Source organism: Myzus persicae, unplaced genomic scaffold (assembly GCF_001856785.1).
Source record: "Myzus persicae strain clone G006 unplaced genomic scaffold, MPER_G0061.0, whole genome shotgun sequence".
Lineage (NCBI taxonomy): Eukaryota > Metazoa > Arthropoda > Insecta > Hemiptera > Aphididae > Myzus > Myzus persicae.
The window spans coordinates 7367-34760 of NW_019103922.1; the positions used below are offsets into that span (position 1 = coordinate 7367).

General features: G+C 27.5%; 1 protein-coding gene across 3 annotated transcripts; it reads left to right on the top strand.

Moving 5' to 3' along the window:
- On the top strand, nt 1–27368 carry LOC111036343 (ral GTPase-activating protein subunit alpha-1). Of its 3 annotated transcripts, XM_022318339.1 has the most exons (40): nt 1–324; nt 398–787; nt 904–1014; nt 1392–1563; nt 1644–1813; nt 1873–1988; nt 6166–6307; nt 6393–6534; nt 6988–7159; nt 7231–7296; nt 7359–7427; nt 7535–7695; nt 9129–9240; nt 10658–10780; nt 14015–14204; nt 14946–15071; nt 15131–15241; nt 15328–15453; nt 15534–15718; nt 15792–15884; nt 15988–16143; nt 16227–16358; nt 16500–16625; nt 16689–16856; nt 16925–17035; nt 17128–17289; nt 17441–17662; nt 17737–17886; nt 17969–18164; nt 18233–18402; nt 18475–18659; nt 18726–18888; nt 18988–19116; nt 19182–19340; nt 19437–19595; nt 21783–21910; nt 21995–22140; nt 22246–22344; nt 23813–23945; nt 25790–27368. In XM_022318339.1, the coding sequence occupies exons 2-39, from the start codon at nt 682–684 to the stop codon at nt 23926–23928; spliced, it is 5370 nt and encodes a 1789-aa protein (XP_022174031.1). In that variant the 5' UTR covers nt 1–324; nt 398–681; the 3' UTR covers nt 23929–23945; nt 25790–27368. The 3 variants fall into 3 exon arrangements, with proteins under 3 accessions (XP_022174031.1, XP_022174032.1, XP_022174033.1); XM_022318340.1 differs by lacking the exon at nt 23813–23945; XM_022318341.1 differs by lacking the exons at nt 22246–22344; nt 23813–23945.
- The last annotated feature ends 26 nt before the right edge of the window (nt 27369–27394 follow it).

A 27394-nucleotide genomic window follows, 5' to 3' on the forward strand; every position in this document is an offset into this window, starting at 1 on the left:
TGTATTGCTGTCAATAAATCCGCAGATATAGCGTCGTTAAAACAGTTACAATATTAAACTTCAATACCTACATTGTTTAATTGATTTTTTGAGGTTTATTCATATTGTTATTTGCTGATACTTTATTTTTACGTTTCGATCGTCAGTCATCATACCATTCATACCTATATTGATGCCACGGCTGCAGAATGCATAGATCGTGGTACAATTATAGGTGCCGGCTCTAGTAACAGCGGACCAAACGTTTCGTCGTCCTTCGAATACGTCACCACACCGTCTGAACCACGATTATGGATAGATAATAATATCATACAACAACTACTGGTGATGTCGTATTATTATTATTTTATTATTTATCGCCTGATAACACGTCTGATAATTTAAAACACTTTGATAGCGATCGAGATAGTTCCGCAGTATTTCGTGCACAAAATATTTCAATGATGTACGATTCTGTGGTTTTTGTCTCCCGTCCGATGGTCCATCGTTTTGCGGCGTTTTGCTAAGTCACCACAGTTTTTCTCAACGCTGCTTTGTTGGGCCACCGTCATAACAATAATATAATATCGTCACCGTTATTCGTCCGTCGTATCCGGCGCACCACCGATGGACCCGTGTCACCGACGTCGGCTGACACGTTGGATCGACCAAAAACAATGTTAGAACTCAGCGTGCCGAAAAATGTTTAGTAAAAAAGCACAAACGGACGTGAAGAAATCGGCACACAAGATATTGGACCCGAAAAAAGACACAGCCACCAGATTCAAACACTTGAAATTTTTATTGGGTACGTTTTAGGTTTTTGAGAACATCAACAATATTGTGCTGGTTAAGTTTAGTACAAAGTGCTGTTTTGTTATCAAAACCATCTAATGACAGTCGTGACATTTGTTTTTGTTTCAGACAACAGCGACGAAAATGAATCTAAACATTTGTTCGAAAGCAACTACAGCAGTATCTATCAAATATTTTATGAAAGTTTCATTAGTGTTGAAGCCAATTTGAAACAAAGAGGTAGGTTATAATTTTTCTTTCTATAGGTACCTAATACAGTAATATTGTGGTTTTATAATGCCAATAATTTCAAACTGTTTATTAGGTATAATTTTTTTGAGAATTTCTAAAAAATCATTTACGAATAAAACAGTAACCAAAAGCAATTTTTCATAATTGTATAATATAATTTTGTATCAGAGTAGTTAAATATTTTGAGATTATCTACCTAACAACTGTAGAGTATACTCGAGTATCTAGTATGTTATTTTCATTCTCTAATATTCAAAAAAAACTAGTTTCTTGAGTTACCTATGTTTTATTTTTTTTATTTATTTACTCAGGTAAATTGTTGTCATTGTTAATGTTCATATATTTTATTCTGTGTATTTTTACAGTAACCAAAATTCATAGAGATGAACTTGATACTATTCTTATAATCTTAGAAAAAGTACTAACATTATGTCCAGAAATTGTAGCACAAAGATGGCAATGTCACAGTATGTGTATGATCATCACCAAACTATTACATCCAGAAAATTCATGGCGGTTGAGGCGTGATGGGATCAAGTAATTATTATTATTTCCATATAAAATCGAAAAGAATTATTTTTTAATCTTGTGTCTTACTAATCATGGCAAATCCTTAGGTTTTTTATTTTGTGGTATCAAATTTTGGGACATAATGCACCTGACTCCGTGCATGCAATATTTGCAACACTTGTACCTGGATTCTCCAGTCCAATACCTGAACATTCCGGATTGGCAGCACTCTGGAATAATCATTCATCTTCTATTAATTTACATGAGAATTTATCGAGTAAGTCACATAATATTAACATTATTATTTATACTACAATTGTTTTTTTTTTAATTTAGGCCCAGTTGGTACAGTAGAAACTAATCTTTTATATGCACCACAAATGGGTGAAAAGCAGCCAGATGATGTAGTCAAATACTATTTAGAATCCCTTCTAGAATTAATGGTTAATCAGGTAAATAATTATAAATATATTTATCATTTATCCGGTGTATAGCTAAGTATTTAGAGATATTAGAAAAAACCTCGAAAAAAAAACAATAATAATAATAACAATTGTTAACAAATAAATTAGAATTCAGTGCTGTAGTAAAGAATACAAATTCTTTTGGATGTCATTATCTATGCTACCAAAACTTATCACTATATATTTAAAATATTGCCTTACCTTACATTAACAATATATATTTTTAACATATTAAAAGTTATCAAATTATTAATTGTGTCTTCGATTAACTGACAATTTTTATCATTTAACTGATCATGAGTCATGAAGCTATAAATTAGTTGCAATTTTAGTTTTATATTATATAGGTTTTTATTAAATGCCAGTCCTCCAATAGCTTTTGTGTGAACACGGGTTACTGGATCGACAAACTATTGTTTATGACTTTGTGTTGTGTGCATAACCCTATTATGGGGAAGCTCTTGATTTATCAAAATGAATAGTTCTCTTTTTTAAATTAGTTTTTAATAATTGGTATGTGATATATATAATTGTACCGTTACTCACTCATGTTTAGGTACAGTAAGAAATCTTATTCCTTAAATGTTATAAAGAAAACTCTTACATCCAAAAAGTTCCCTAAACAGGTTTTCCATAAGCATTTAATATGTTAGCAAAATCTGTTTTCCAACTTGTTTGTATATCATATAGACAATGGAAATGCCTCCTTTTTATTTGTTTGCTCATTTCTGGCTGCCATTGATAACATTATAACTATTTTATTTTCTGTAACCATTAGACACCTTAGCTACTCTAAATATGGATAAAAAAAAAACTATCCACACAGTTGACTTACAATCACATTAGAGTGGTTATTTAGTTTCACTCCCATCCCTCCTATCGTTATAATTTAAGGACCTACTCTACATTTTATCTTAACAAATGCTAAGATCAAATGATATCGGTGATAACAATTTAAGTATTTTGTAATTTAAAATTTTAAGAGAATTTATTTTGTTAATTTTTTAACTTTCCTGTGCAGGTTACTGTTATAATTTTTGTATTTATTACGATTTGCTTAAATAGTTTTGTCTTTGATAAAGAAATATGGAAATATATATTAAATTAGTTATTATCAATATAATACTAAATTATTTTATTTAATAATTATGAACAAAAATAAACAGTTAAATGAAATTTAAAATATTTATTATTTAATAATTATTAAAACTAATAATAGTATTTTTGCATTGAAAATGTTCACAATGTGAATGCGAATATGCAATTAAGAGTGCCAAAAAATGGTCTTAAATTTTAGGTTAAATATACACTAATATGTTATTTTATGTATGGCGTTTTATCCATTTTAGAATCATATAATGTACCAAATTTGTGTTCAGTAGATTCAATATTTTATCATATTAAAGCAAATTGATCTATGATAAACTTTGAAGTAAAGAACATGATCTATTCTTTTCATGGTATTTTAATTTTTAAGTTGGTTTAAAGAATTTTTATATTATGATATTTTACATACACAAAACTTGCTTTAAAATAAAAATGTTGTAAAAAACCTATGAAAAAAAAAATTAACTAAATTATTAAGCTTATTATTCACTATTGAAACTGCTGTACATAAATTTAAGATGTTGTACATGTTTTGTCAGATAAAAACAATACCTAGGTATGGCTCACTGTCCTCTAAGAATACCTAATCTTGCCGAAAATACTTTTTCTAAATATGAAGAAATATGCAAGAATATAATATGAAGTAAAACTTTGTATCTAATTTTACCATTTCTCAACTCAAATTTTTATCTTACCCAGATTTTTCAAAATTCTCAGAAGTTTTGAAAAGCAGCAAGAAAAACTGAACAAAATTAAGGAAAACTGCAATTTTTAGGCAAAATCGGTTTGCAACAAAATTTTGGTTTTTGAATAACTAAAAAAAATTACCTTAAATACATAAATTTATATACACTGAATATAAAGTAAATTAAATATAAGTATTTTCTCTACAACATACAATTTTAAAAATAATTTTACTTATTTAGAGCTAGGTACTTATAGGCACATAACATTTTTGATTATTATTAGTATTTTTCAAGAATGTTGATAAATAATGTTTGCACATTCAAACAATTTAAAAATGTTAATGCAAGATTCCTCGTAAGTTGTTATTAGTGAAAATTTAAAAAAAGGTCGAGCCAAAGTCCTTAATAATTTTTTGAGCTTTGAAACTCAAGACAATCAAAAAATCTTAAAATTCATAAAAATTCTCAAATTATTTTGAGTTAGAAATGTATTGACAATTTTCTTTTTATATTCAAGATTTTAAAATTTAATACAAGATTCCTTCTAATTTGTCCACCTTTATCAAAAAAAAAAAAAAATGTCTGCCAGAAATTCAAATTAAATTTTTATGACCGCTAAAAGTTTAAATTTTAAATTTTTATAATATTGGATATTCACTTGATTTCTTATGTAGTGATTTTCTTATTTTGTTTTAATTCAAAAAAGAATAACCGCAGTTACTTGAAATTTACATCAAATGTTTATTTTAACATTTTCTATATTTGATAACATTTTTAAAACATTTAAACTTGTTTTTTTAAATGTCACTAAAATAAAAGGCTCAAAAAGCTTACAAATTAAATACAAGGCTAATGTTAAAACAATTGAACAGTTGAAAATTTTTAAAAAATTCAAATTAAAAAAAATGTACAAATTATCCAGGATTGATAAATGTATAGCTTATTTCAACTTTTATGGCTAAGGATTGAAAATTGAAAACAAAGTTCCACAAAAATAGTCAATTTTGTAACAGAAAAATTTAAAAAATATGCAATCACAGTTTTGTTGTATAGTTATTTTAAGTTCAAATTTGGATGAAATTTCATATTATAAATAACCAAGTATAATGATTTTATGGGTCAACGGAAATATTTATTCAAAACCAGTGTTTGACAAAATTGATTTTGTTTTTATTGAAATTCAATAATTAATGACTGTAGGAACTAAACATTTTTACCAAATGTTTATATTAAAATTTTCTGGACATGATATAGTTTCCAAAATATATTGGGTCTTTTTGTGTTATTTCCAAATGCTTGAATCGTTCAGACTTTTTTTTTGTTTTATTTCAGTTAATGATAAAAATTTTAATTTTTGTCAGAAAGCTTAAAAATTTAATACAAATTTAATACATAATCCCAATTTTTTGTATGTACTTTTTAAGTTAATATTTTGAAATAATTGGCCAAAATCATGAATATTGGCATAATATTTTCTAATTCAGAGTTCATAAAATGCTTGATTTCACTACTGTGGCTTTAAAATACAGCATTAACTATATAATTTAAAAATTGTTATACATTTATATCACATTATATTATAGTTTAAAGCCTTTAAATGATAATAAATATTTTGAAAATTTCATTGTATCAAAATTATTAAAGTTTTAAACCTATAGATTAAAAACTGTTATTATTTATTTAAATATACAGTTTTTGCAACATTTGTAATTCAGATGTCTTTAAAAGTATTGTGAATATGGATATTTTGTATGTTAAAATGTCTGTAAGAACATTTTGTAGAACCTTTAGTTTGCAAGGTAATTGATGAAAAAAAATAATGATATCAACATTTCTTGAAAAAATTTCAAAAATTGTCTATAAATAGTGTGTGTTTGATTAAATTTAAATATTTTAAAAATTGTATAGGTTATAGAAAATAATATTAGTAACCTTGACTTGTTTCAAGTTTCTAATATTAATAAAATCATTAATAATGGCAATAGGTTTGATTTGTATTGAATCCAAGTACGTATGTATATCAAAATTTGATTTTCAAACCATCATACAAAATTAATGTGGTTTTACTCTTAACACATTTGATGGTTTTGAAAAAATATGTTAAAAATTAAAAATTATAAATCTAAATAATGTATTAATACAAATTTACAATTTTTATAACATATATAATCATGTTTATCCTCATTTCTTATGTAGGTGAGAAAATATTTAGGTAAAATAAATGAATATAGTTTGTATAAGCATACTGGTAAAAATGTACATACTTAGTTCAATTGTTTATCAACTTAACAATATGTATTATTCTGATAATTTTTCATATGTACTATGGTTTTTAAAGAAATAAAATACCATCAATAAATTATTAATTCTAGGTCCCACGTATAATGTGGAAAGATCTGAAAAACTGTCAAAGACGATGTTTTAATTATTTATTTGAAAAATTCAAACAATTTTATTTACCTGCTATTTTTCCGGATTATTCAACAGCTACTAATGTTTACAAACCAACAACAGGTTAGCATAAACCAAATTTTAATTATTAAACTAACCTGTTATATAAAATTTAAATTGAAAATGTTAAAATTATTTTTATTTACAGACTTACCAGATTGCTCTTATCAAAGCCGAAATGATACTAATAGTAGTTGTAGAGTGTGTGTGATCAAATGGCTTGCTGGATATACTCAAGATATTAAACAAAAACACTACCCAAATATTCCTTTGATATCAAAATTTATTGGGTATAATAAAAGATTAATAAATTATTTGTTGGTTATAATATTAGGAGGATATAACATCTGTGTGGTTGACTCTGTCTTACAAATATTGAACATAGCAATTTTCATCCAGTGGTTCTAATTTTGTGTTGTCAACTTTAATAATAGATTGATTGACCTAGTTTCAAATATCAAACCCAAATATTATTGAAGAAACCCAACGATAGAATATTGATAATAATGTTTGGCTGTCGGTCAATTTACACTAATACTAACAATGTGAAATTGGAACTTCTGAAAGCTTATTTGTTATGTTACACAATTTGTCTTCAAATTATGTGCCCAGTCCTCTAAATTTGCCCTTAATGATGATTAATTGAATCAGTTTAAAATTGCCCGATTTAAAATATAAATCATTCCAAACACAAATCATGTTTTACTCATTTTTCAGTTAATAATGATATATATTTGTTACAGAGACAAAGCTCAATTGGTAGCTTTTGAAATTGTGAGAGATACTTTGTACAAATCAAGAGAAAACGTGAATTTAATACATGAAATATTTCGTCAGGCATTTTTATTGAATTTTAGTTGGGCTATGGCAATAAGAAGAACTATTGCTGTGTACAAAGATTGGATTCAACTAAGTGTATGTATATTAAAGGCAATTGCATGTGTAATTATTAGTACATTAATTAAAACAATTTGGCTAACATACAGGTGTCTCAACAACCTCCTTTCATGTTGGATCCAGAAGGAACAAATGTACAAATGTCTAGTTTAGATGTAAGTTGAATAAATTATTTAAATTTAAAATATTAGTAAACACTTTCTCATATTGTATCTAGCATAACGCAGAAGAAATTCCACCAGTTAAATATGAACCAAAATATGGTGATATTAGAGCAGGATTTCAGGTAAATATGTTAATGATTATGTATATAAGTATATTGTTATTACTAATAAATGAATGCCATCATTTTCATGGCTGAAAATGTAATTCTTAATTAATATTTTGTTACAGAATGTAATTCAATTATTTATGACAAATGCACTACATGTATTTGTGGCTCAAAGTGGTACTGAGTATCCAATGTTGTTGGAAGAGCAAGTGGATACCTGCAAACGAGTTCTGAATATTTATAGATATATGGTCATGCATACATACATGTCTTTAAAAACTTGGTAAGACATTTTATTTATTTATTTTAATTTATAATTTCCTTATAAATTATTATATTAAAAAATACATTTTAGCTTAAAAGTTTGAAGTATGACATAATGACATAACATATGTAGTCTCTTACTGAACATTATTATCACCCGAAGTTGTAAATGTACCCTTTGATTTCATGTAACTTGAAACATAGTAATTCATATAAAATATCAACTGTATGAAGTTGTCTAGCTTCATGAAATTGTTACTTCAAGTAGTGGTACATGTAGAAAAATTCATATTTGCAAAACCATATCTTCCACTCAATATCTTAATGTAGTTAATTAGGTTTATCATTGCATTTGAAATTTATCATTTAATATATTTTCAACAGCTAATAACATTATTTAAAAAAATTAAGTTTGAAAGGGAAAATACTATCATAATAAACCTCTGTTTGATTTTTAGTTTTCATAATTCTATTGTTAGCAAAGTTATAAAGCAACAAATTATTAAAGAATTTGTTCGGATGTTTTCAAAAATTACAGTATCAATTGTAGTGGTCTGGCGACTACATGTGTCATTGGGATTAATGGGATGAGGTCTATTTGATTTAATTTTGCAACGCTGATGTATTATGTAGTGCAGTTTATTATTATTTAATAAAAACAATTGTAATTTTAAATGTGGGTTGAATAATTTGTGCTAGAATATTCGTCACGGTGAATTATTCAGAGTGTTCAGAACATATCGGTTTGAATCGAATATTTTCTAAGTCTAAATAATTAACTGTTCGAAATATTATTAAGTCCAAAATAGTACAATCAAAAGACTGACTAATGTGAAGGTGTTCTGGCTCGTCTGGTAAAATCACATCTGAATACGGGCTCTTTGGGGTCTCCTTTATAGGCCTACCCTCTACTTCTCCTAGCCCTCTTGATACGAGTATCATTCCCACGGATGCTGTGTCCGCCAGCTATACTTCCGGGAAATACTAACAGCCCTTGCCCTGATACGACTTTCCTGAGTGCGCATCCTGTGTGTCACAATGTGTATAGTCGAATATCTATCATGTGGTATTTGAGATTACTATGTATCAACAAATTATTAGTCATATTATTTGTATTATTAAGTATTATTATAGTATTTCCAAAAAACAACAGACTCGGTTTAAATATACTAATCCTTTTCTTTACTTATCATCACGGTTATTATCTTTAAAGGCGTCGCATCCCTCATATATTGTTTATAACCTGTACCTGGTCTATACGCCGTTGTTATCCCGTAATTGCCTCTAATGCGTGACGTTAGTCTTTAGCATTACCCCGTAATTATCATTACCAAGGTCTAACGCAGGACACCAGTCCATAGTACAATATTAAATACCCGAAAAAGGGTACATGTTGTGTTAAAAGGTTTTATTTGAATAATTAATAAATAATATTATCTGTTATTTATACAGGGAGCAATTACTAAATGTTCTGTTAAGGATAACTACGCTTGTTTTAAATAAAAAACCACCCAGGCGAAAAGAAGATACTTTATCAGGAAAGTTAGCTCCAGCAATATTTCAGGTAAAAGTAATTGCACATTTAGAAAATGTCGTACTCGCATGTGTTGTCTCTGTTTAACACACATATAACATAAAATCTTTGTATAATATTATTACTACAATTTACTAAATTATTGTTAAATTATTTAAGTACTTATACCTTATTTGAAAACTCTTACACAGGCTGTATGTAACACAGCTTATATTATATTCTTCTCTTCAAATTCGATTATAGGTAAATTTGCTCTAATATTATCTTAAAATAAACTTCAGTACAAATATGGTAATTGAATTTGATAGTAAAAATCCAATACGCGCATATTTGACAGAGATAACACATGTGGACATGTGGTCCTCTTAAGGTATACATGGTATAATAATAGTTAAAAGCGAACAATTAAATTTAATAAAGTTGTATTTTTTTACGGTGAATTTGTTTGTAATGTTTAGGTACATATTGCTTCATATATATTTAAATATTGATAAATGCTAGAAAAGGCAAGTTGCTCTCAATTTTTTATCATCTAGAATTAAAAATTTCTTTAGACATAAAAATAGTAGTTTGGCAATCAGCCCTCCTGGAATTTCGAATCAAGCAACATTTTCAGGTATTTTCATTTTAGATGTTATTGCCAAATAAATGTTACCAGCATGAAAGTATTTGTTTGGTATAAATTAAGAGATAAATAATTCACTATTAATAATTAATTGATTTACTTTAGTAAAGTTACTTTACTGTAGGTACTATTTCCTTTTTCAACTATGATGTTTTATTATTACCACAAAATCCTGGTCATAATAATATAATTTAACCCATTAGTGAATTAATTGATCTTAACTAACTCAATTGGTTTTAATTTTTATGAAAAATCATAGTGTCTAACAAAGTTGCCTGTAAATATAGCATGACATTCAATATTTATATAATTATATGGTTTTTATGTACATGAACATTATTGCAATATGAATTTAATAATATGATATTGGTATGAACAAAAATGGCATTTAAAAACGAGCATGCCTTAGCCACATTAATGTGTCAAACTTTGTTTTAACTATGAGTGAATGTTTTAAATATATACAACATACATGTATGCAGTGTTATAGGCACTGCGGTGGAGAGGTATCAGCTAACCACCACCGGGGTGCTTTTAGTGGGTTATGTTGCTTATAATAATTCAAAAAATGTTTAGTCTGTCAATTTACCTTTACTATGTATAGCATACGTCATAATTATGATTTGTGTTACATTATTAATACTCACAACCCACTTTAAACTATCAAGAGAGGCTACCTAGAAATCTTATATATTGTTAAATTTTACACATCTGCATGCGTGTATGTAAGTTTGTACGAGAAATAATTTTAAACCTGAGCATGCTTGTGCCAGGTGTTGAGCAATTACAATATTAATCACTTAATGTTTTTATTTAATATAGACTTTGATTGTAACTTGGATAAAAGCTAATTTAAATGTACCTATTTCTGAGAAATTATGGGATCAGTTTCTAACAGTACTTTGTTCGCTCACTCAATGGGAAGAACTCATAAGGGAATGGTCGGTAAGTATTTTTTACAATTGTATTAGTGATAAAATTTTATTTGTATTATTTATAATAATTATTCCAAAAATATATTAATTTTAGTATCCCCAGTGTATTGATACTTAGCCATATTTATTGATAATAACAAAAATAATATATTTATCACTCTTATTTTAATACTAACTACCTTATTTTTTTACTGGAATTCATAATGATTTTGAACTGAGGTTCCTAAACTTTTCATAGTATAATCCACTTTGGTAAATGTTTAAATTTGAATGGTCCACAAAATACCAAAAACATTTTTTTTTTTTACTGTGGATTGCTATTTTTGAAAAATAATTCTTTGTTTGGTAAGTGTCATGGTGACATGTTACTGGTACATTACTCATAATTTGAAATCATTGCAATTAATGATCAAAGATAAAATGAAATTTGTACATCAAAGTACATTGTACAATATAGTTCAAAGCAATCAAAGTAAAATACTGTATCGTATTATACTTGTATTTATACATAAAATGTTTATTATAGTAATAAAATATTAAATATTTTATATTATAAAAAATATATAATTATTTCAAAACTTAAGAATATGTGGCCACATATTAAATCATTATGTATAAAAAATGGTTTTGAGTTTGAGATGGTATGTCAGCCTATATTTATAAGGGCATTTTATTATACACTTATATTGCTATAAGTAATTAATTTTTCTATTAGTAATGAGGTAGATTAAACTTTAACTATTTTTTGATGGAATTTTATGTTGTTAATTGTAATAAACTTGTAACTCAAAAGTCAATCCTGACATTCGATAGAATAGTATACATCTTAATACTAACCTTAATGATTTTAAAATTACATTGTATAATGTAAATAATTATAGTTATATAATGTAACATTGAAGTTTCAAATCCCTTCAAATAACATATTTTAAATTACAACAAAATAACTAAAACTTTTTTTTTTGTTTAAATACCCTATCTTTTAAAATGTATAGTAGTAGATTGATTATTCATTCTCAATATTTTTAGGTTGCTGTAAAAATTGATTGTGATACTTTGTATTAAATTTTTGATCTCTAGGATAATTAAATTAAAAATAAAATTGTATACATTTTTAAGTAAAAAAAAAATTGCCATATTTTATGATTTTTACTAATGTTATTAAAGTTTGAATTTAAAGCGCTTTAAACATTTTGTGCTTATGTACTTATGATATTTTTTAATTGCTATTAATATTACACTGACGAGCTTTGAATTAAATTTTCAAATTTTTCGACCAGGCATTATTCATTTGACAACATTTTTAGAAAAATAAACTAAACAAAATATGGCACAACAATATAAAAAAACAAATTTGTGAAAACTTGGTGTTGCATAAAATATGTTCCTGTTTTTTCCATACTGTTATTTTGTTTTCCCCAATTAAAAAAATATAATATTATAATAAAATAATAAAATGATTTAATTATATTAAAATGTAATATTTTTATTTTTGATTCTTCAAATTTTCAATTAAACTTATATTGCTTTCAAAAACCTCGAAGTTAAAGATTTTTTTTCAAAATTGTTACATCAATTTAAAGTGTCTTCAACTGTAAATGTTATAAAAAAAAAACAACCCTCAATGTTGAACCAATACACTCATAGCTCAGATTCACATCCCACTCAAAATCTTAAACCATATCATATTCATAAATATTTTATTATTCTATTGATTGAATGTATAATTTTTTGTTTTAAAACTTGTTATGCAATATTTACTCCATTATATTCTAATTTTGTTTATAGGGTATACATTTCAAAGCTAAATAACAGGAATTTCAGTTATTTGAGTGATTATTATTTAAATTGTAATTAAATAATGTACATAGCATATTTTACCTTAGTCTTAAATTCCATTCTTTTTTCTTTAATTTCACTAAATCATGTAATTTTAAAATATATAAATATAATTTGTTTGCAATTAAATTCAAACTATATGAACGCATACATAAGTATAGTTTAGCTTAAACTATTTTATAATCGTACTGTGTTTGATGCATTATGAAAAATGTACTATTTATAATTACATAATAATTGTTTAATAGATCAATTAATAATAATTACTTTTCATCATTATAAATATTCTTCTTTGTCTGATCATTTAAACTTCAATTAAACTAATTAAATTATGCAAAAGGATAAAAACTTTTATTCCAAACATGTGATATCTTTTTAATTCGATAATAATTATTTTAAATGTATAAATTTATATCAGTATAAAAAAATGAATTGTGATCATATCCAGAATTTTACGGGATATCGCATATAATATTTTATTTATTTAATCAATTTGTAAAAAATGTTTATAATAATTATAATAATATGTCGGAGGTGGGTCAATCAGAACTATCAAACATAATTTTAAATTTTAAAAATAATTTTGTGTATCTACAGAAATGTTTTTTGTTTTGTTTTTGGGCACATCATATTTTTCAATTAGGTAGTTCTTAGTTTAAATACAATAGGTTTTCTTACAATTTTTCAAATTAGCATTCATATTTCATATTTTTAATTATTTTAAATATTTAAGACTTAAGCAAGTGTGGTGTTAGGATATAACCTAAATATTTGCTATAGTCTCTGTTCATAAAATCTTATAATACCTACTTTTTAATATTATTTTCTCAACGATTTATTTACAAAATACTGTTATTAAAATACAAATATAATAAAGGTAAACTTGACTGCCACATGTCCACTAGTAACCTAAACCATATTATTTATGTGACGCCACTCGAGTCGCCCACTACCAAATTTAATATCAACATTAAATGCATTTAATTTTTCACAACTTAGTAACAATAATATTTAATATGAACCATGGCATGGAAAAATGTCTTAAAAATAAGCAAAATATTATTAACTTTGTGTGGCCGTGGTAGTAATGTGTAAATTACTTTAAGTATTTGTATCTTCATTTATAACATGTTCTGTTTTGTTGTGATACATTTTTGTTATTTTAGTTATTTTTATTATAATCAATAATAATACATTTTTCATGTGTGTATTGATTAAAGTTAATTTAACAAAATCTGTACTTAATTAATAACTTGATCATAAATTAAAATAGAATAATTTGAATAATATGTACAATGTACATTTATTATTTCTATATGGTATTTTTTTACCCATTAAATGCCTAACTACAACCAAATTAATTTGATAAATGTTTTTTAACACCTAATTATTTTTTTCCTTTTAGAAAACATTAGAAACTCTAACTAGAGTCTTAGCCAGGCATGTCTATGGTCTGGATTTAGCTGATTTGCCATTAGATCGTATTTCAGATAAAAAATCGAGAAGAAAACGTGGCAGTGCTACACTAAACTCTGCATATAATATGTGTAATTTGTCTCACACACGAGTAAACCAACAACGAGGTTCAGTGACAGGTAATTCATTTATCATATTATTTTGTTGGTACCTTGAATACATACTAAAAAGTAAAAATCTGATTCTTGATAACACCTTTTGTTTGTTTGAAATTTATGCTTAGATAATTTAATGTGTAACTAACACTGGAGAACATTTTTCATCAGTTATAACTTTTTAACAGTTCATAAAATATTTCCCCTGATATTATGTTGCACAGATAAATACACAGGATTAGTGTGATTAATTTCTGTGGAAATAGAGGCTTTTATAGCCTATAATAGCCATCATATGTTCTAAAAATGTATCTCAAAAAATATTTGGAATTTATTTTTGATTTGGAATTTTTATAGGTTCATTTGAACCAATTTAAATTTTATCCAGAATTTATTTGGATACTTAAATTATAAAAACAACTTATTTAGAAATATTTCTTAACCAGTTCAACTTTTATGGTAAATGGTTACTACTAACTATATTAAGTTACTATGAGAAGCTAAAACACTTAAATAAATTAAATTTTTTATTAACTTGATAATTATAGTTATAAAATATGTTAAGGGTATAATATTTATACTGAAACTCACACTTAAAAATAACCTAAACCAGTTCTTCCTTTTGGATTTACCTTCCTTATATTTGTATACAAAAGTAAAAATATATTTCATTTCTATGGAAAATGTTTTCTACTATTTACTTATGTAGTTATGTGTTGATTTATTTATATAGTTTAATTATCAACTTTGTTTTTTTTTACCTAGATAATCCATCAGATAATACAATCAAAAAACGAAAATGTATAAAACGGTCAAATAGCGATTCAGACATAACATACTGTTACTTATTTCAAAAATATAGTGAAACCGATACAGTCTTCAATATTACCGGTATACTATTAAAATCCAAGAAATTGAAATTTATTTAATATGCCTTTTTCTCTATATAGAAACACCAACAACAGATGACCTTAAGTATAGCTGGAAAGATGAAAAATCATCAAAGTGTTTATTTAATGTACGAAAATGTCATTCTTTAGAAAATTTAACACAATTATTAAGTAAGTAGTTACTTCTTGAGAACAGCTGTATGTAGAAATTGTACTACTAATTTAAGTATTTTAACAATGCAATGATGTATTTTTAGTGTTAAGAATGCGGGACACACATTCAAGGTCGCCCTCTCCAGTACCTTCAACTGGTATGGAAAGCAGTTTATTTAAAGAAGCACACATGCAAATAGAAATTATGTCTTCTCAACATCCTTCTTCGGGTATAGTTTTATAATTTAAGATTTTAGGATAATCTAATTAAGGTGAAACATTGTACTGAGATATTACTTACATGTTATAGAAAAAGTAACAAATAAAAAGTCAGTTATGTCTGGAGGTGATGTAAGGGGATGGACACCTGATGTTGCTGCAATATTATGGCGTCGAATGCTCAGTGCTCTTGGAGATGTGAATACTTTAGAAAACCCATTACTTCATGAACAAGTTTTTCAATACTTACTGGACCTCAGCACAACTATGACCAAAGTAAATCAATAAAAGTTATACCTTTAATTTTTTTAATAAAAATTATTTACAAACAAAAATATTTTATTTATAGATATATCAAAATCAAGGTATGGTAGAAGAAGAGACATTTGTATCTCTTGAACTAGTACCACCAATTTCTGTGATTTCGCCTTGGTGTTTTCAGGCAAGTTGAAAGTATTACAAAATACATTTTACTGAAAAATATTTGTTAATTATTAATTATTTTATCTAATTACAAATTATTATGATAATAATATTTATTTTAGGCCTTGACTTTACCAAAAGCTTACAGAAATGGTAAACTCCATGCATATAAATTATTGTGTCAGATGACTTTGAATAATAGAGATATGCCACAGGGACAAAAATATGTTACACAATTTTTTAAAGTTCTGCATTACGGTTTAACTTCTAGTGATCAAGTAATATTATAATCACACATTAATAAGTTTAGTAATATTTGTCAAACCAAGTTAATTAATACATATTTTATTTGATTTTATAGGAAGTCGTTAATACTATATTAAAAAATACTGGTTCTGAATTTTTTTCCCACCAACTTCCTGGTTTCACGTTACTTACACTGGATTTTGTACATGCATGCAATGAAGTTCTCAGTGGGACAAACGTTGTTTTGGTAATAACATTAATGTGTTATGCTAATGTGTGTCTGTGTGTCACTTTTAATTAGTATAAAATACAATTTATATTTATTTTGGACTTAATACTCTTTATTAATTGTTATTATTCAAGTGTTATATAATTCATTGTTTTACAGGCTCCACGTGCCGAAGCTGTATCTATATTAGGCTCTCTGTTAAGTTTCCCTTCAAACCTTACCAAAGTACCTTATCTTAAACCAGATTGTCATCAGTTTGTTATAACATATTGTCCCGATATAAAAGTAAGTTTAAATATTACTTTGAACCATGTTGAATATAAATTATTTTACTGTATTATTTTGTAGGACACAGTGATAACAATTATGTTGAAAGTAGCCAAAAGAGAACCATCAGGACTAGCAAGATGTATTTCTTTGTCGAATTTAGGTATTTTTCTATGCCAAGAATTAAGTAATGCTAGTAAACATCCTTGTATTAAAGAAGCGATCATCACATTATTACATGCCTTACAAGTAAATGTTGACAAATTTTATTTAATACTTTAACTTGATTTAATCATTATAAAAATGTTAACTTTCAGTTTAAGAATGAGAAAATTTCCCAAGTAGCTTGTGATAATGTTTTGCTACTTTGTGATTATGTACCAAACTTATTGAAACATTATCCTGACATTCCATCAAAAGTCCTCGAGGTAATTTATAATTGTCTATGGTATACATTTATTTTATATTTACTACACCATAATTTTTTTATTTGAATTTATTTAATTATTACGTAATTTAGGTGTTATCTGCAACACTGGCAAATATGTTGCCAATTGGTGACAGAAATAAACGTTTATTAACATCTCTAGTATTTTGTTTGGCTGAATGGACAATGTGTATGCCTGTACCACTTTTGTTGGAGCTACGGTCTAAGCAGAGTTTATCAATGACTGTATTCATGGTATGATGAATATACATATGTAATTTATTTTTTTAGTGATAAGTAACTTACTATATTATTAACTATAAAAGATTAAAGAAACCAATCAACCATATTATTCTGTAATAACAAGTATATTGAATATTTAATTAAAACTATATTGTATGTTTAGGTTATTGATGCTTTGAGCAGAACATGTAATGATAAAACAATTGAACGTTTAAAAAAAGCGACAGAAGTAAATTTAGAATATTCTAACGAATTCATATTTGATATTACATTAGACAATTTAAAGTCTAGTGAGTCGAAAAGCAATAATAAATTTGGTGATCATATTATGACACCTACTCATTTAAATAGTACTCGACACTCACTTCAAATTGCCACAAAAATGGTTTGTATTTAAATAATTTATAGAGAAAATATAACTTTTATAACATCTGATATATTTTGTTAAATATTTGACAGATAATTAACCATTTGTTAAATCATTTGGGCCAATTTCCAATGCTCATTGGGCCAGCAAGACTATGTTCCATGGTATCTGAACACGACGACACTTTGAACTCTATTTCTGAACAATTAACGATTGACATATTTACTGTCCCCAGCATACAGGTTTTTTTTACTCAAAATATTAAGATATAATATTTATATATATTCCAAACTTGTAATATTATTTATCTAATTTATTTTATAGTTATTTATGTCTGTTACAAACATGTTAGTCATGTCTATAATTGAATTACCTGCATTGGAAGTACCAGGTGGAGGAATCACAGCTGGTCTGAGAACAGGTTTAAATCAAGTGCGAGTTCTGCAACGAGATTTAGTAGGAAAATCATGCTGGGATATATCACCACTTTATTGTAGTCCTAACTGTGATCACGAAAATGGTAAAGTTAATATTTTATTTGGGTGAACTAAATTAAAATGTACTGTTCATGCACATTATTTGTTTTAGATGATAATTTGTTTATAAACAGCCCTATCCAAAAAAATAATGAAGCTGAAGAATCGATTGTTGTAACATATAGTACAAACTGTCAAATCCAGCATACCATACGTCACCGAGCTCCCAACGTATTGCCAACTTTAGACAATTCTGCAGACGATCTTGATAATCTAGATGACGTATGCTTGATGTTCCAGAATATTTTTTGTTAATTGCAAAGTTTTCAATTAATATCATCTTCATGATTACAGTTACTCCAGTACATTGGTTATACAAGTTCTGAATGTTTAGAAGACATGGAAATTTTGCTGAACAACCCTGCTGTAAAGTCTCCAATGACTTTACAAATAGAACAGGATATCATGAGTACAATTTTAGGACAACAGTTCATGGACAACAGTTATACAGAAAAATTAAATGCTGTACATTATAATCAGTAAGTCGAGCATCTATGTGTTAAAGGAAACCCTAATTTTTGATATTGTTTACATTTTTACAAAAGTATGGAGAAACGACCTCAATGTAGTGTACATAAGTCCCCGTTTCAAAATGGCCGTGCTCTGTTTTCGGAACTAGGTTTCACCAGCTGGGACCAGCGGCGACAAATCTACCAACTTGAACGTAACGAAAAGGTCCTGAGGGAACTTCGAGTCCTTGACGCCCAGGTATAACTTTATGCTCAGTACAACTAACATATTATATTATATAATATGGACATTGCTTTAAATAACATGGAATAGTTTATTATGCGATTTATGGTGTAGTGTTGCAGAGACACTCATAAGATCGCAATCATTTACGTGGCCGAAGGTCAAGAAGATAAGGTATCAATCATATCAAATACTGGTGGCAGTCAGGCATACGAAGATTTCATTTCAGCACTAGCTTGGGAGGTAAAATATATTGATGTCTAGCAACCTCGTTCTAGAGTTTAATTGTTTGTTCGCTCATACAACAGGTGGAACTGGAAACTCACAATGGTTTTATGGGTGGACTACAACGAAACAAAAACGCTGGTACGACAACCCCGTACTATTCAACGTCGTTCATCGAAGTTGTATTTCACGTGGCCACCCGCATGCCGACTACAACCACACAAGAAGCATACATACAAAAAGTGCGTCCATTGTCATTATATCGATAGCATTCCTTTCAAACGCCCAACATTGTAATATTCTCTTCATTATATTATAAATTGTTTTATGAATTACAGGCCAGACACTTGGGAAATGACGAAGTGCACATTGTGTGGTCAGAACATTCCAAAGATTACAGACGTGGAATTATCCCAACTGAGTTCTGTGACGTTCTAATCATAATATACCCTCTACCAAACAATTTGTTCAGGATTCAAGTCTCTAGAAAACCAGAAGTATATAAACGAATATATATAATATAAATATCCAAAATCTGTTTAAACTTAAATGTACTATAGTAAAAACTTGTGTAATATGGTAGGGGATGAGCAATTAAATATAAGATATCCAAGAAGTGTCGTAGGACTTAATAAATATAATTACCAGGGCTAGGATTTGTATGCAATAAAAGTTGTAAAATATGCAAAAATAAGCATTTTAATATTTATAAGATAAACACAAAAATATAGTTATAAAAAAAATATTTATTTATTGAAATACATCAGTGGTTGGCTATTTGTCTTAATACGAGTATAATATAATTGAGAAATAAAATTTATAATTCTCTTATAATAGTGTTCATTATCATTAGATAGTATTTTTTATTGTTATGCACTTAGTTTTTATTTTTGATCTCAATTCAGAAAATATTAACTTAGTCTTAACNAATATCATGTTTTGATTAATGAAATGGAGTGGCATAGAGGTAACCAATTTGTAGGATATAGCACTTTATACAGTGACTTTGAACAAATTTAATGTAGGACTTAATAAATATAATTACCAGGGCTAGGATTTGTATGCAATAAAAGTTGTAAAATATGCAAAAATATACATTTTAATTTTTATAAGATAAACACAAAAATATAGTTACAAAAAAAATATTTATTTATTGAAATACATACAAGTGGTTGGCTATTTGTCTTAATACGAGTATAATATAATTGAGAAATAAAATTTATAATTCTCATTCACTAAGTGTGTTACATGCTATGACCACATATTTTTTTAAATTTTCAAAAATGAATGATCTTTCTCCGTCAAACTATTCAATCTTTAATCGCATAACTATTGTAGCGTAGGATTATATTTATAAAAATGAAATTTGTGTTTGACAAAAAAACAAGTTTTGTACTTTAATCAGCAGAACTAGAATTAAATACTAAATATTAATTACAAAATATACTATAAAACATGCATTTTTTGCACTCTTATAATCAAAATATGCAATAATATTCATTTTATTCAATATATGCATTAATATGCATTTTTCCAAAATATGCAAAAACATGCAAAATAAAAATACCACCATTTATCTCATCATGAGATGATTCATGGACATTACTGACAAAATCAATAATCAGAAGTCGCAAAAAAAACATGCTGTTGCATACAAATCCTAGCCCTGATAATTACGGTAGGTAGGGGCTGATAAAAGACAGGATCTTAAGTATATTTAAATGATTAAGACTGAATTTCATTTCTGCAGGTTTTATACCCTACTGAATACCTTCTTACAAATAATATTAATTAAGTTTGACAATAGTATGTGGCTGTATCATAGTCATACAGAGTTCCGCAATACATTAATATAATAGGTGTGAATGTCTTTCAAGGTGTACAGTGAACTGGTGTTCTGGTATGTATTGGCAATAGGTTTTACAGTTAATTGTATGAATATATTTTTATATTGGACAGCAGTTAGTTATATGTGTCTGTAATATAGAGTCAATATAATAATAAATCTTATACATGGATATCATGTAACATAATGTTTTGTTGCACTAGTTGTATCTAATAGTGTTCATTATCATTAGATAGTATTTTTTATTGTTATGCACTTAGTTTTTATTTTTGATCTCAATTCAGAAAATATTAACTTAGTCTTAACTTCTAATAATATTATTGATTATTAGTAAATTGAAAAGAACCTACAACTAATAACTATAATGTTTTACTATAAATATTTATTCAACTTAAATATATTCAAGAATAATAGTCCATTTATACATAACTTTAAGTACATGAAAACTAGTAGCTAATAATAATGTTAACTATAAAACCACTGTTTACCATAATATCATGTGTAAATGTGTGCCTAGTTTAATAACCAATGAGGCATTAGTCAAAAATAGGTGTGGCACTGTACCTACATAATAAACAGCCATCTTACGATCACCTTTTGGTATATCTAACCTAGTTTCTAGTTTCTTCTAATAAATTCTAATTCTAGGTATTTATTGTGAAAAATGTATTATATATTGTTTACCCACTCGACCACAACCAATGTAAAATTTGTTTACAATAATTGATTAAATACAACCACCATAAAATCTATAACACATTGTATGCTGGTCATGTTTTTGTTAAATACCTACTATTTATTATATTTTTTAATCTATAATAAAAAATATTTTTCTTAGGTACCATATTTTGGACCACTTTACAATGAGGTCATTGTTCAAAAATCAATATTAGCCAATGTTGTGCGTTGCACGGCAATAAATGCATCATGCGCCAAACGTAGCATGATACCTTTCTACCAACAATAGTATGTTGACCATTTTTTTACCTATTAAAACGATTAAGACGCATAGTATTGGGATCGTCTAAGCCAAATAAATTTATTTCACAGCTACGAAGAGAGATGGCGGTCATTAGACATGATCATGAAGAATTATAAACACTCCAGCACCTTTGAAGAATTCATATCAAACGTATACTCACCCGTTCAAACCACGTCGCCATTCCAACAACAGCCTTATATTAGAAGCAATTCAGGTACTTGTATATTATTTAAAATAGCATTGTCAACAAAATAATGTTCAAGAGTTCACATTTTACTGTGTATTTTGAATAAAAGCATATCGTCTTTTAATATGTTAGAAAAATACAAGTCCGACGATTACTTATTGACTGGTTCATCTTCGTCCAATTTGGCAGCAGCACTCATAGACTCGTCTCACCGGAATAGGAACGCTAAAGGTAACTCGCATATGGCTGCCAGCAACCCAGAGTTTCATTTTAGTATTGACCTATAACTGACTTCCACATAGATATAGCATAATTATATTATTATGTTGTAATGTGCGAGCCTCAACTCCTTGATGATCACGATATATTATTATGTACTTGGTGATTATTTTAAACTTCTAATGTTTTTGAAAGTTTATTTTTTACATAATTTTAACATTTAAGTCGTTTTATATATTTAAAATTATTATTTATAACACTATTTCTATGCATTTTAATGTATAAAAATCAAAGTCTAACAAATAGTTAATTATATTTCATAAGAATATCATGTTTTGATTAATGAAATGGAGTGGCATAGAGGTAACCAATTTGTAGGATATAGCACTTTATACAGTGACTTTGAACAAATTTAATGTGTTAACGCTTTATACTCTTTAAGGTAATAACAACATTAACAGACAGTTTGTACTATTTTAGGTTGAAAAAAATGTATATATTTTAAATAATCACTATCACACATTGAAGTAGGTAGGTACAGCCGGAATGTAAATAGTCATAGATAGTTTAATTTTAGATTTCCAACAGAAATAAATAAGTACTAATTAATATCATTACATATTATAATATGCATGATAAGTATAAATACTTAAAATTATTAAAAAATAATGAGATGAAGAAACTTCAAAATGAAATGTACATGTGGCAAATTATTTCAAGTAATTGTTGATTATTTATTTTTATAATTTCATGATGAGTATAATCTCATATTTAACCCATATTTAAAAATTGTTGGATTCAACCTAACAGTTTTAAAATTATTCATGGTGTATTTTGAAGGTATACTATTAAATGTGACAAAACTATTACTGATAGAGTGCTGTTGGTCTAAACTCTTAAGTATTAAACAATCTAATCTAATCTTTTAAAATATATTTCCTGATTCATTTTCACCATACCAAGTGTCTGCTATCAATTATTATGACCGTATAAAGTACTATAACTATAAAGTATCTGCTATCAATAGTTAGTAATTACCAATTTATTTTCACTTTATAAAGTGTTCATGGTATATTATGCAAATACAACAATTCAAACCTTGTCCTCTCTAAATGTAAGCACATCAATAAATCAATTTTTATAAGTAATAACTAATGTTAATTAATGTTTAACTGCTTGTTTGAAATTTGATTTTTTTTAGGTAATATATCAAAATATAGGTACTCGAAAAAATATATCAAAACAATTTTTAAATAAATGTTTACGTTAAAAAGTAGTATGTAAGTACAAGAATAATTTTTTTTCCCAAAAATATGTTATATTATGACTTAAAATCAGGTGTAAAAAATGTTTTTGAAATTATGAATGTCCTTTGATAACTTCACTTAATCACCATGTGTAATTAATATATCATGTATGGTCGCCGGACACAATGTGTTATAATAATACATAAATTGTATCTAACAATATGTGTGTGTAGGGTTGTCAATAGATTGGTCTAAGAAGAACGGGACTGATGTGGATGTGTTAATATCAGCTGGGATATCGCCTAGGCCCCACAAGAAATTAACTTCACATCAGAATCTCATGCGATAGCGTTATCAAAAAGAATGGTACCAACATTTTTTGTTTACCGTGTGTGTCTTGCGTGTCTAATCTAATAGCATGCACTAAAAAGCGTTTACCGTCTTATGTATTTTTGTTTTGTTTTGTTTTGTTTTGTTTTGTTTGGTCATAGATTTGATTAGTCATTGCATGTAGGTACGAATGTACTATTTGTCTACTATTAATATTTTATAGTTCACTCTAATAAAAATGAACTATTTGATTGATTCTGCAGTGCCAATAGTTATATTCGATTGATACACTTCAATAGTTACTAGTTCAGCAAGTAGTAACAATGTATATTTTATTTTTAGATTTTAAGATTGTTGTGTGCATATAAGTATAATCATATAATGTGTTGTAATTGTTTCTAATAAGCATTTAACTGTTTATAAATGATTACGGATTACAGTGGTGTAAATAGGTTAGGGCTTACTCCCACCCTCTTAAATCCTAATGCTTTTCTTCTAAATTTATTTTACTTGGTTAGACATAGTATACTTAGAAAAAAATCAGAGGACCTGAGAATTAAAAATATTTAGTGTAATAAGTTAGTAATATTTAGGCTAGTGGGTAGGTACCTCCCTGGTTAATAGGTATCAAGTAGACCACTGTAATGAATGTGTTAAATTGTAATTCAATAATATAAAATCATTGTACTTAGGTATTCGAAAAATGTTTCTGAGCCCAAGGATAGATGTGTTTATAAATGGCTCAAAATGAAAAATTTATCTTGTGTGATAAAAATAGTCATATAAACATTTAGTGAAAAATTATAGTATCTACTTGTTTTCAAGTTAATATATAAAAAAACAAAATCAATTTTGGTGAAAGCCAGTCTTGCGCAAAAATTTTTTTTTCTTCATTTATTTTTGGTTTTTTCAAGTTTTCGGAACGTCGGTATGTTTGTAAGACACGTGGATTCAGTGTCCTTTTAATATCATTTGATTACAGTAATACTGTTAGGTTAGTTGAAACTCATAGTGCCAGATCCAAAGACAATATTATTATTATATTGTATTTTATAAAACATTTTAGATAAATTATATGTATAATATTTCACTGTGGCAAATAACATCACATAACACATAACATTTTTATTTTCAAGTCAAAACACTATAAAATTATACCAAACAAGTTGTTTAATGTTTTTACACTAATTAAAGAAAATAAATAATACTTTTTAGTGTTAAATACTTTTTTTCATGAGAGTTAAAAAATCAAATTGTGATTTAGTTTCATAACAGTGATGTTTCCATTAAACTATTTTAATTATTTAACTGTAATTCAAAAAATATTTTCTATAGAAACTTGAAAATTTCTCCATACTTAAATTATAGTATGACGAAAAGCTAAAAAATATAACACAAAGTTTCTCATAAGTTCTTGTTATAGCAATTGAAGTATAATAGTGAATCTTCTTGGTAAAAATTTGAAAATGCATAGGCTCAGTTTTTTTATAGTAGGTACCTGCCTACCATAAGAATTTGAAGTTACAATTTCAACGCAATTGAGTTCCCTCCTATTCAAACTAATAATAACTATTTTCTTCTGACGATTTCAGTTATTTTTATGAGATTTAAAGAATATAGGTAGGTATGCTTATGGAAATTCATAAATATTTAATTTAAGATGAAATGCGTATAGACAAATTCATAGAATTTGTTACCCAACACTGCTGAACTGCAGCTCGTTATTATACCAGGTACCTATTACACCTCGGGTGCCTACTGTGCTTGTCCGTCCGCAACTCACCCTACGGACCCGTCCTGCCCGACCCCGAGTCATTGGCTTTTCGTATTGCATATCTTTTAAGCGACATTCGTCTGTAATATTATTATTAATGTTACAGTTGATGCGGAAATGCAAACCGTCCGCCTGCAGTGAAGAAACCACTCACCGACACCGCCTGCACGTCTGCCGTCCATGCACAATGTAATAGTACCTATGTACATATATATATATATATATATATATATGCAATATAAAAGTGTCTGTTCGATCCATCGCCGCCGGAGGATAAGATCGCCAACCGGCCAACTACTCAGCGACCACTTCCGGGCGGCTGCTGATTGTGGAAGTGGTCGTCGTCGAGTATTGTGCGGGACGTGTTCAAGAAAACGACCGCGGATGACGATCGAGCGGAACACAATGGTGCGCCAAAGTACAAAATAATTCCAAAATAACTAAAAATTCACTAACACAACAGTTTCCTCGTCCTATCCACTCCCGACTCTGTTTTCGCACCACATAATATTATCATTATTATTATTATACTAATAAGTTACTATTTTCGTTTTTTACTTTCGACTTCACGACCGTTCTCTCATAATTATATTACCTACTATTTGAACTATTTTTATTATTACTATTATTATTATTATTATTATTTCTACCGATCCGTCCTGTGTGTACTTAAGCCGTTGTTTTTTTATATCTACTCTCGGAAACCTAGACTGACTGTTCTAATCCGCATACAATATGCGGCCCAACTTATACCTACTGCTAAACACTATATATTTATGTGTGTACGTATGTGTTACAATTGCGACACGACAATGTACCTCAATATCTGAGTTATGTGTTTTCTCGACACGTTCCGTTCATGCCATCTGTAACCGGGAGGTACATTTCTAAGATGATAATTAACACCTGTTAGATGTGCCCCCCCTCGTCATATAATACGACTCTATATATATATATATATAATATATATATTCGGCTATCGGATGGCGTTTATTATTTTTACACACGCATAACATGTACATACTTTATGTCTTTATGTATATAGTTTTTAAACGGTTTATGGTATCTGATAATAATAATATCATGATCGAATCAACATTACCTTTAACAACATACAAAATATATTATATTTTTTTATCCTCGACAAACCACGCGCGCGCGGTGGGCGCTTTGTCGAATTCTTTTCTTTTTGCATTCGTTTATACCTACTGTAACGACGCCTTGTTTATTGTTTCAAATTATTATTGTTATTATTATTATTATTATCATAATTACGTGACAACGCACTCCGCGACATTGTAAACGTTATTAGGTAGGTAATTGTTATTGTATTAATCAAATATAACAATATCGTATACCTAATATGTCGATGTAAGTGTGACGTGTGTGTAATGACGACAAACAACGTTGAAACGTTCCACGTCGCTCTGTATCCCAACAACAATAATAATAATAGTAACAATGTGTCCTTTTCTGTATTATTTTATTTTTTTAATTGCTACTACGCGATATCGTATTAATTATGTCATTACTAGGTATTAAAATATTGTTTGTTTATAATGTATTTCACGTTTTATTTCGATCTCGTATATTCACATATTAAACTTAAGTCGATTCCATTCAACGGATTACCCCTACTGTGCAGTAATGCCAACGGTACAATAATTGTTATAGTTTGAGTATAATATATTCATTAGGTATATAATGTGCA